Source organism: Haliaeetus leucocephalus, unplaced genomic scaffold (assembly GCF_000737465.1).
Source record: "Haliaeetus leucocephalus isolate CR32 unplaced genomic scaffold, Haliaeetus_leucocephalus-4.0 Scaffold526, whole genome shotgun sequence".
Classification (NCBI taxonomy): Eukaryota; Metazoa; Chordata; class Aves; order Accipitriformes; family Accipitridae; genus Haliaeetus; species Haliaeetus leucocephalus.
The window spans coordinates 6,984,628-6,995,408 of record NW_010972962.1 but is presented as its reverse complement, the minus strand read 5'-3'; the positions used below and the strand labels follow the sequence as shown (position 1 = coordinate 6,995,408).

General features: G+C 40.7%; 1 protein-coding gene across 1 annotated transcript; it reads left to right on the top strand.

Annotated features, from left to right (window-relative positions):
- Nucleotides 1-4,088: 4,088 nt before the first annotated feature.
- On the top strand, nucleotides 4,089-7,402 carry TMEM247 (transmembrane protein 247). Its single transcript, XM_010576539.1, has 4 exons — nucleotides 4,089-4,127; nucleotides 4,575-4,808; nucleotides 5,369-5,638; nucleotides 7,193-7,402. The coding sequence occupies exons 1-4, from the start codon at nucleotides 4,089-4,091 to the stop codon at nucleotides 7,400-7,402; spliced, it is 753 nt and encodes a 250-aa protein (XP_010574841.1).
- Nucleotides 7,403-10,781: the final 3,379 nt, after the last annotated feature.

Genomic DNA, 10,781 nt, shown 5'->3' with positions numbered 1-10,781 from the left:
TATGTCTGTTTCCAAAAGGCAATGTATGTAGAAGAAATGTGATACTTTTTTCCTTTCTAAGAAGAATTCTATCTTGTCTACTGCTGCAGTATTCAGAGGGAGAAAATATGAGCAAAGAAGGATGGTTGCACAGATAAGGCATAAGACTAAAGATCAGGCGTGGGTATGTCATTTATTTTAGCTGGTGACTCAATTCCCCATACTTAAAGAGGAGATAACTCCTCTTACCATACCATTAATGCACAAATTAACCCAAGTGCATAAAAATCTATGGCAATAGTGTGTGTGCCACAAAGCAGGTACTCATTTATTTCCTAAGGGGTGTCTAAGGAAGACTGCCCAACTGCTTTGACAGCCTAAAAGCTGCAGTCTAAGGAACTATTTTGCCATCTCTCTCCCATTTTTCCAAACAGCAGCACTGTCATCCAGTGTATTGGAAGGTCATCTAACCTGAGGGGACTGAAACAGCTGGTAAGTGTCTATATAACCTTCCCATTTATTAAATATTATGTAGGAACTTGCAGTGCCTGAGTACCAAAAAAACGCACCCTTGGAATTTCTTTGGAATTCTTTGCACCTGCTCACAATCCCTTATTACTAACATCCTGCTCTAAATTTGGCCTCCAACATAGATGCCCACATGACATGCACTTGGCTTTATAGAGAAATTATCTTCAGATATTGAAATAGATTGTGAAGAGAGACTTCCTACTTAGGCATGAACTTTCCTCACTCTCTAAATATATACAGTTATCCCAACTGTTATATACCCTACTGTGTCCTTGCAACTATGGAAAAATCATATCAAGAAGGAATTGAAAGTAAAACTTTGCAATATATAGCAATAACTGCAGCACAAATGACGGCAACAGTATACCTTCCTGCTATGCGTTAACTTCATCTCTGCTGGCAAAGTGACAGCAAGTTTGGAGAGAGAAGAGGAAAGCAAAACAGAGCGAAAGAGATCATCATTTGAAAATGGAAGTAGCAGCCTCCATGTTGTGGTTGAACCCCAGCCAGCAAGTAAGCACCTTGTTCACTCTGCCCAATAGGATGAGGGAGAGAACTGGAAGAGTAAAAGTGAGAAAACTCGTGGGTTGAGGTAAAGACATTTTAATAGGTAAAGCGAAAGACACGCACGCAAGCAAAACAACACAAGGAATTCATTCACTACTTCCCATCAGCAGGCAGGTGTTCAGGCATCTCTAGGAAAGCAGGGCTCCATCATGCCTAATGCCCCTCCTTCCTTCTTCTTCCCCCAGCTTTATATGCTGAGCATGATGTCATATGGTGTGGAATATCCCTTTGGTCAGTTGGGGTCAGCCGTCCTGGCTGTGTCCCCTCCCAACGCGGGTGGGGTGAGAAGCAGAAGAGGCCTTGACTCAGTGTAAGCACTGCTCAGCAGAAACTAAACCATCTCTGCATTATCAACACTGTTTCCAACACAAATCTAAAACATAGCCCCATACTAGCTACTATGAAGAAAATTAACTCTATCCCAGTCAAAAGCAGCATACTCCACTTCTTCAGGTGCAATGAGAGAGGACATTAGCTTCCTCTCTGGTTTGAATGCGAAGGCAAATATTTTAATACAATAAATCAAGGACAAAAGCATGTGAGATACTGAGAACTTCACAAGCCTCTGAAGTACCTGGTAGTGAGTCTGGTTGCAAAAGATTGAAAGGTGTTTGGTACATGGAGAATGAATGATTTTGCAAGTACCTATTTACTGTAGGAGGTTTACTGTATATTTCATGCCTACCAGACAGTACCCTATGCCTGCCACTTGCCAATTAAGTCATTCAGCAAAACCAGATTGATTTCCTAACTGCACTACAATGTTTGATCCCCGGATCAAAATACATTCATGAGGATGACTTGAGACTGACTGAACAAATACATCATTAGTAAGCTTTTAAGGCATTATGATACCTGCATTGTCCATCAGGAATTCAGGAAAATTAACTGCAATAAAAGCACAAAGACTGCCACAGCTCCATTTCAGTGTCTTCTTAGAAAATACACATTACCTTTGGAAAGCATAAGGTAAATATACAAATATCCCATATCCCTTCTTGTTCTTTTTCTGATTATTCAATAACTAGGACCTATGTTTAACTAGTGTGGTGGGTTGACCCTGGCTGGGCACCAGGTGCCCATCAAAGCCGCTCTATCACTCCCCGCTCCTCAGCTGGACGGGGGGAGAAAATATAACAGAAGTCTCATGGGTCAAGATAAGGACAGTTTAATAAAGTGAAAGCAAAGGTCGTGCATGAAAGCAAAGAAAAACAAATGATGTTATTCTCTATTTTGCATCAGAAGGCAATGTCTAGCCACTTCCTGGGAAGCAGAGCTTCAGTACAACGTAGTGGTTGCTCTGGAAGACAAAATGCACCCCCTTTTGTCTCCCTTTACTTAGCTTTTATATCTAAGCTGATGTCATATGGTATGGAATATCTGTTTGGTTAGTTTAGGTCAGCTGTCCTGGTTATGTCCCCTCCCAAGATCTTACCCAGCCCCAGCCTGCCATTGAGGGGGGGCAAAAATGTTGGAGAGACAGCCTTGATGCTGTGCCAGCACTGCTCAGCAGTAGCCAAAACACTGGTGTGCTTTCTAGTTGGTGTCCTTTCTAGCTACCAATGCAGAGCACAGCACTACGAGGGCTGCTATGGGGAGAATTAACTCCATCTCAGCCAGACCCAATACAACTAGGTAATTGGATTGTTGGCACCAAAAGCAATTAAAAGCTCTCTAATACTTTCAGTCAAAATTAGTGGTGGAATTCCAGAGCCCTGTGTATCATTCTGTCTTCAGTGTGCCTTGGGATTTTAAAATCCAGCTGTAAACTGACAAAACACTTGATAAATGATGCAACAGGAAGTGGTCTCAGTAACATCATTAGTCTTTCCTATATTCACTGGATCTCTCATCCAGCTCTCCACACATCACCTACCAAGCAAATATACTGACTTTGCACTAGTGTATGTGATACACAGAACAGGGCAAAAAGCAACTGAAGTCGCTGCGTTTATTTACATGATATAATCTGTAATTGATAGATCCTTTTCTGAAAGGTGCTTTATACAAACTAGTAACAGTAGAAGAACTTTATCTCCCTACTCCTGAATAACAGAGAAGAAGGTGGCTTTCTTTAAGATTCTTAAAAGGCTCACACTGCCTTACTGCAGGGACATCCTATACTGTATCATGAAGTCCCTGTGAGCTTGTGACCAGTCCCTGCAAGGGATTCCAGTTTATAGATGGGAAACTGAAATGCTGGCATATCTACAGTAGGGAATAGAGGACAGTGCAGAGATTCCCGGGCTAATTACATCCATGAGATTCACTGCAACACCTTGAAGATAAACTATCCAGGAACACCAAAATGGGATAGCTATTATCATGGTGCTTTATCTGATCCAGCAAACCTGCCTCCCAGAAAGAGCTAATAGTCTTGGGCAGGTACATTCTGGGAGTCCACAAATTCTGGCAGAAAGCTTCGCTGCAATGTAGATGTATTTGCAAGGGAGAAAACAGTGACCAAGTAGGATGGTCTGTGACAGAAAAAGAGGTAAGCTCAGTTCCCCTTGAAGAGCCTGGACACTGCCCCAGCAGTAGAACAAGGAATGTGACAGAATGTGACCTTGTCAACAAAAAGCATCAGTTTGTTGTGGCAACAGGGCAGTTATGAAGTCAGCCAAGGGCAGAATCTCTGCAGTTGTTGTGTCCTGGCCTTTGAACTGGGACAACTGCTTTCACATTTTCTGTATGGAAATCCTGTGAAGAGGAGACTGTTGCCTTATGTTTAGCCTGCTACCTGCCCTGTCTTTGGACATCAGTTACCCATGGTAATCAGCTTGCTTTACTTTCTTCCTCTTCTGCTCCTCTTCCTCAAATTCAATAACAAACAAATTGTCTTACTTGCCTAAATCTTTTCTCAGATGTGAAATCTATGCCTTATACCACTTTTATAAAATGCAGTAAGTACTCTGAGCCTGGAAACAAGAGAACTCTTAGTTCACATACTGAAATGTCTATTTAGCTCCAGTCAGTTAAAAGGATAGTATTGACTTCCAGCCAATAACTAGATGTACCCTACAAGTTGTGATCTGACTATGCTGGAGGCAGTAAGAAACTCCCCAGTCTAAGGCAGATTTTCAGTCAAGTTTTATTTCCATGAAAGAAAAGCCATCCTTCTTCTACCTGCAGAAGGATATTGATTATGTTATATTTTAAAGAAGTGTGATACACTATTCTTACTTCCTGGGGGCTCCCAGCCAGCTCCATGGGTTACTGTAAAGGGAATTGCTGACAAATTCTCATCTTAAAAAGCCTGCAAGTGAGATTTTCAGAATATCTGCCTACAGACCTATATCCAGTGATATTTTTTGTTATTCATATCTAGGCAAGGAACATGATGGAATGCAAATAAGAGTTAAACCCCTAGCCACTTTCATGTAGGCTCCAGTATGCCCTTTGTGTGTGTGCTTACATTATTTGCAGAGTCACTCCTTTTCTTATGTATGGGTCACCTGCTTCATTGTCAGCACATAGATATCCCCGTTCTATTCTAGAACATCCCTGAAGATGCTTTAACATCAGTGGAGGTCTCCCATGTTGAGACAGGAACTCTGTTTGCTGAAGACTGGGAAATACAAGGAGATTTGGAAGACCTCTGTGATCTAGAAGGATCAGAATATTCCTTCCAAACAACCATGGAAGAGCTTGAGGAAAATCAGAAAGATATTCAACTTACTTTACAGGAACCCCAGAATAATGATAACAAGAAGCAGCAGCAGGAAAAGATGGTAAGTGGAAGATACAGTTCTTCCAGATGTAAAACTACAGTGCATCGTGGAACATGTAGATCAGCCAGGAAATCAAGTGTGCAAAGGAAAGTGAGGATCATGAGATATTTGAGTTATTTCTCAGAGGTAAAGAATCTCAGTGGCTCCCTTTTCATGGGTTAACATCAAATTCACAAGATGTGAAATCCTTCCATTTGGTCAAAAGAGCCATAGTGTTTGGTTTAGATCAACCAGGCCCTCGTTAAATATTTTTATAATTTTCTTTGCATTTTCAAACCAGAGAATTTTTATATGGTGGATATTTTGTATTTTGTAAGACAATATTCAATGGAAGATTTCTTTTCCAAGTCTAGGAACAAACTTTTTAAAGGGAAATAATGGATATTAGAGAACTAGTTAGTCATTATACAAATGTGTGAATAATCACTTGAACAAATATTCAGGTTTTAGATTAACATATTCTATTTTCACCTCTCAGCTTAAATACAGATTTTACCTCCCTCTCTCCAATTTATAGCAGGGAGCCATCAGAGACATGACAACATCATCTTTCATCTCAGACAGTAAAAGAGAGAGTTTGGACACAGTGTCATATGGCACATTTGGACATGAAGGAAGGAACCAGTGCTTTCCAGTCAGAAGTATCTACCAGTGTAGAGGAGCTGGAACAGCTCTGTGGCAAGGAGGTCACAGCAGCTGATATTGAGCTTGAGAGGATGAGGTGGGATTTTGTGCTGGCTAAACTGAAATATGAACACGAGGATAATGAAAAGCAAAGGCTTCATGAAGAGAGAATGCAGCAGATTCATCAACAGGCAGTAAAACGATCGGTAAGTAGGGAAAGGAAAAAGGGTTGAACACTATAGAGACTGAAACATTCACATTCTATAGTAAGCAATTTGTAAGGTTTTATTCTTTTGCATGTTGAGCAGTACTGGGACTTCTTTTAAAGTTAGACTTGACTAGGTGACTTTTACGGCTTATACATACACTTAAGGAGAATGGAGTTGTTCTACTTCCTACAGTGTGAACTATGGTAACATTCATTGCTATAAAATATATTAAAGAACAGTTAACTCACAAATTAAGTTTATGACGTAAGGATCCAATAACTTTTTTTCTCCTAATTTTCCCCCACCGAACATCAGAGGAATTACTCTGAATGCCACTTTGATCAGTTTCCTGCTTCTACAGTGGGATCAATTTCCCGGGTTACAGTTAGATGACTCAGATAATAAATGCATGAATAAATGAGTGGATGAAAGAATCTACCAAAGTAATGTGAATTTTCTAGACAATTAGATTTTGCAAGCCTATTTTTTATAGAAGTAGATGAAGTTATTGTATGTTCAGGCATATGAGTCTGTTGTTAACAGTAGTCCAGCCCAGAAGAGACCATTCTATTTGGCAAGGTTTAGAAAATGGGACAGCTGCAAGTCTTGGTTGTGTAGGCTCTTCCTGATCACATTGGCTGTCTGTGGGCTTGACTCTCCTCCAATTTAATGCAGTTTGTCATTGGACTGAGTTAGAGAGTAAGCAGAGTATCTGAATCTCAATCATCAATGTTTTAGAGGTACTTGCATGTTTGTCTTCTCTTGTATGTTCTGTGCTCTAAATCAGGACAGGATGGAAGGATGTGTTTTACACAGTATTTGTAACATTTGTGTTGTGGTTGTACATAGGAGCTCCGATCACACACAATAGTGGCACGCAGCTAAGCACCATAGAAGCCCTGAAGTTTTCCATATGCATATATTAATTTTTTTTTCCATATAGTTAATCCATAGGCCTGGGTAGGATCTCACAATTATGCAAAGTAAATGCATTTCCAATTAAATCAATGAAGTTATATCAGAGAAAAACAGATGAGGATCAGGTGCAATATATATTTGGCTAAATGACTGACATGCATCTGGACTAAGCAAATTAACTACTGAATTCTTTTATTAAATTAAGACCTCACAGTTTGCCCATGAACATATGTAAAGATATGAAAATGACCATGCAGCGAAAAAACATAGGCAAAAGTTTGTGCCACAGCTGTAGAGATGGATACACAAAAGCCTTACCATGGGCATGCACTTACTTCGCATGAATTGCTTTGTGTACCTGCATGCTCATTCTTGCAGTAAATATGAGGTCACTTACCCTCATTTCAGAGGGAGAAAACCTAGCTCATGTTATGGATATGGGTGGGAATGTGACACCTACCACCTAATACAGCGTAGCTGGTTTGCTCTCGGTTCACATACTGGCTTATCTCACAGCAACTTTTTATGAACTAAATGTCCCAGAGAGCCAGGTGGGCTCAGAGAAGCACATGAACTGGGTGTGAGTGGAACATAGTTGTGTGACATAATGTGTATCTTTTCCTTTTTCCACAGTTTAGCCGAGGACTCCAAGACCTACTCTGGCCCCCAAACCCGTATGCCTTGTTCCTATACTGCTTCATCGTTATTCATGTTATTTATACAGTAAAGGAGCTGTCCTTCTACTTTTTCCAAACCCATTATCTGTTCTGTTTTGCTATTGTGGTCTTTTACATTCTCAAAAAGATTTTCCAGGATTACAAAAATAAGAAGAAATATTCTTAAAAAGGCAGCATATTGTAATCTTTTTGCTCCTGTTTTTGCTGCTATTTTATTGTCTTTTACTCACTACACCAATCATACATGCAGGATTTCAACTATTGTTATATGCACAGTAGACTAATTATGGAAAACTAACTGATTTCCTCAAGAAAATTATGACTGAATGACATCATTTGACTTCATGCTGTCTCACCAACATGTTTGGCATCATTCAGGGGCATTTGTCTATACAAATAAAGTTATACACAATAAGAAATCATTTTGGAATGTGTACTTTCTATTTTATCTCACCTCCTTGGATTAACACAGTCACTTGGGATTACCTATAATAAATTATCACAGAGAGGTTTCAGAGTTGGGTTTATTAGCATGGAGGGAGGTGCTTAAGAGAATTTAATATTCTGTTATGTGTTCACTACCATGCACTGGGCAGACACCTTGCTTTGCATTAGGGCTCTCTACCTCTGGGACAGAAGCATTCCCGTCTGTGCTGTGCCATCCTCCATAGCTACACACAGTTTCTATTAGCAATAGACCATCAAGCACTGGCAAGCACATACATGCTGTATAATTAGGGTATAGTGATTTCTGAAGTATCCACACTGATAAGTAAAGATATTAAACATAGCCCCAATAAAAGGCATTTTGTCTAGTGAGAATGTGACTAGAGCCTTTTAATACTATTTCAGTCATGCAATAGAAGATATTTCCAGCAGAGAAAAGGTGAAGAGTCATCTACCATATGGTATGTGAGGTTAGAGTAAGTACAATCTTATCAGCCTTCCAGTGTTGCTAGAATCAGAGCATAATTCACCTATATATCCCCATGCACATGCCTTACTCTCTTTTACTTAATTAAGTTTTGTCTCAGTTTGCATTCTCTTTGCTTTGTGTTCTTAACAGGAAAACAACCTAAAGAGTGTTTGATAATCAGGCTAGGTACAGTAAAAACTGTTCAGGTCAGGGTAAAATAGGTGCAGTCTAACCTTACTCAGGACTGTGTCCATGATGAGTTTGACCTCAGTTAAGATGGTATACTTCGGGCATGCCAGTGGCAAAGTGTTTACAAAACCAATGCCATGTACAAGGCTGTCTGAATCAAGGCAGTAGAGAAAAGAATATCTCAGATCCAGGTGTAGTGACTGGGTAGGTTCCTGACAGTGCAGAATGAGTGCAGAGTGCAGGGTCTTCTCATATTTCCACAGCCTCTGCGTTTCTGAAGCAGTGGAAGGTTACAAGGATGGTCCACTTTACATATACAGAAAAAACTGCAGAAGATTGAAATGAACGATGACACAATCTTCCTGAAAGGAAATTTAACCAGGCAAAGTGAGGTTGCTTGCTGTAGATATAACCTACATATGCAGATTTAGAGAACTAGACCAATCAAAAAAAAGCAAGTGAATAAAAGCTTTATCCCGGCTGCAGTTCCTCTTTTTCCAGCAAAAGTGACCATTACCTGCCACTGAAATCCCAGGCCCCCTCACCCGCCTTAGAATTTCTGTGGAAGGCAATGATTCAACTTTATTTTTGTAAATGACCTGAGAGTAGGACCTGTAAATAAGCTGCTTTTAAAATCCGTGTTTTTCTCTCACTGAAATCATAAGTGTCACCCAGACAACTGAGAGAAACCTGTCCTTTGTTTTCTGCTGAATCTGAAAAAATTTCCTGTAGATAACCTATATATAAATACAGTTTGCAGTAGCACAAGTGACTTAGAATACTTCTCTTCATTGCTGGTAACTCTTGGATTTTGAAGAACAGGAGAGATTATATCAGTCTGCATTTAATATTGTTAATTCAAATGACAGCTAGAATTAGTCACAGATGTGAGACCACTGGAAGTTTCAGAATACAGAGTCTGCACAGAAGCATTATTTTTAATATTCAATGCTAACTTTTGGGGAGGGGCACAAGGAATTGGTAGTCTTTTGCATTTTACTTACTGCACACAGCAGGTAATGCTAAATAGTCTTAAGACAGCTGCCTCACCGTACACACATATTCCAAACATATCCCCAAATCATAAAATCAAGGAGAAAAATAGGTTAGCCTTTCCCTGACAGGTGCTCTCTGAGCCATTGTGGGTACCCATGCTATACTTTTAAACTTATTGCCACATTGATAAGAGCCAGATTATTTTTTTTAAGTGGCAGTTTCTGTGTAGCTGCCTAGCTTCTGGGAACTTCAGCTCAAAAAACTGTTGCAATACCATGAATCCAGTGATAAAGTCATAAGAAGTAGCAACACAGCAAAGAACAGAAAAATCAAACTCGTCTTTAACTGCTTCAGGTCCTTCTGAGCTTTGATCAGCTCTTGCCCTTCACCAGGGTGACAAATACACTCTTTGAGTTGCCTGGCTGTGTCCTATACCCTCATTTTATGACAGTAGGTTCACTCATCACAAAGCGTATGGCTTCATGTGAAACCACAGGGAACTTGGTGGTTTCAGCTATTTTAAGCCTAAAAGTAGGCAGTATTTTACAGCTGGTTTGAGAACCACAGCAGGTAAAAAGAGCTCAGGGTTGTAGCATAAAGCTATTCTGAAGTTTCAGAAGCCACTATGAAGACCCCCAAGTTAACAATTAAAAATAATAATGTCATAATTCCCATAGTTTTTGGCAGCTAACTTGTGGTTTATCAGTACTTGATTTGGGCATTACTGATCTTAACAAAACAAAACGTTTGCCAATTCACCTACTAGCGAAGACTACACTTCACAACGTTTATTTGTCATTCTCCCATAAGGAGGCTGGCTGCACCAAATCAAAGGGCAAACTTGGAAGTGAAAGGAAGGCCCCAACCCACTCCATAACCAAAACTTGTTTTGTGTTTAGCAACTTCATTCTGGGGCCCTCTAGCCAGAAATCTCTCTGAACTCAAAGCTGGGGGAGGGTTTAAAAGGCTGCAAGGGCAGCTTTGTTGCAAAAAGTTTGCACAGGCTGTTTTCAGTGAATTGGTGACTTCAGACCTCACGTTTACATTTTGAGCCCAAGTTGAACTCCTACTTACATACAAGCTTAACAAACGTGATCAAAACTTTCCTCTTCTTTTTTATTTTTCTGCAGTGGAAGGCTAAGAAGAGGGGATGAGGAGAAAGGCAGTGCAGCAGAAAGGAAGATCTTGCCAGAAGATCGTCTGCTATTGCCAGTTCCAACGCTGCAAAGCTCAGCAGGTCGAACGTGAGCCGGCCGAAAGCGGCTCAGTGCACCGGTGAGACCCTTTGCTGTCACTGTGCCAGCCGAGTTAACTCAAGCGAGACGGAGCCTTGCGTCTGTTGGCGTTGCTGGGACGCGGGACAGCACGCCGGTTCCAACGTGCGCCCGATTCAGCAGCTCCCTTGGCTTGCCGGCGAGCCGCGGGACAGCCGCGGCCGCGCCCC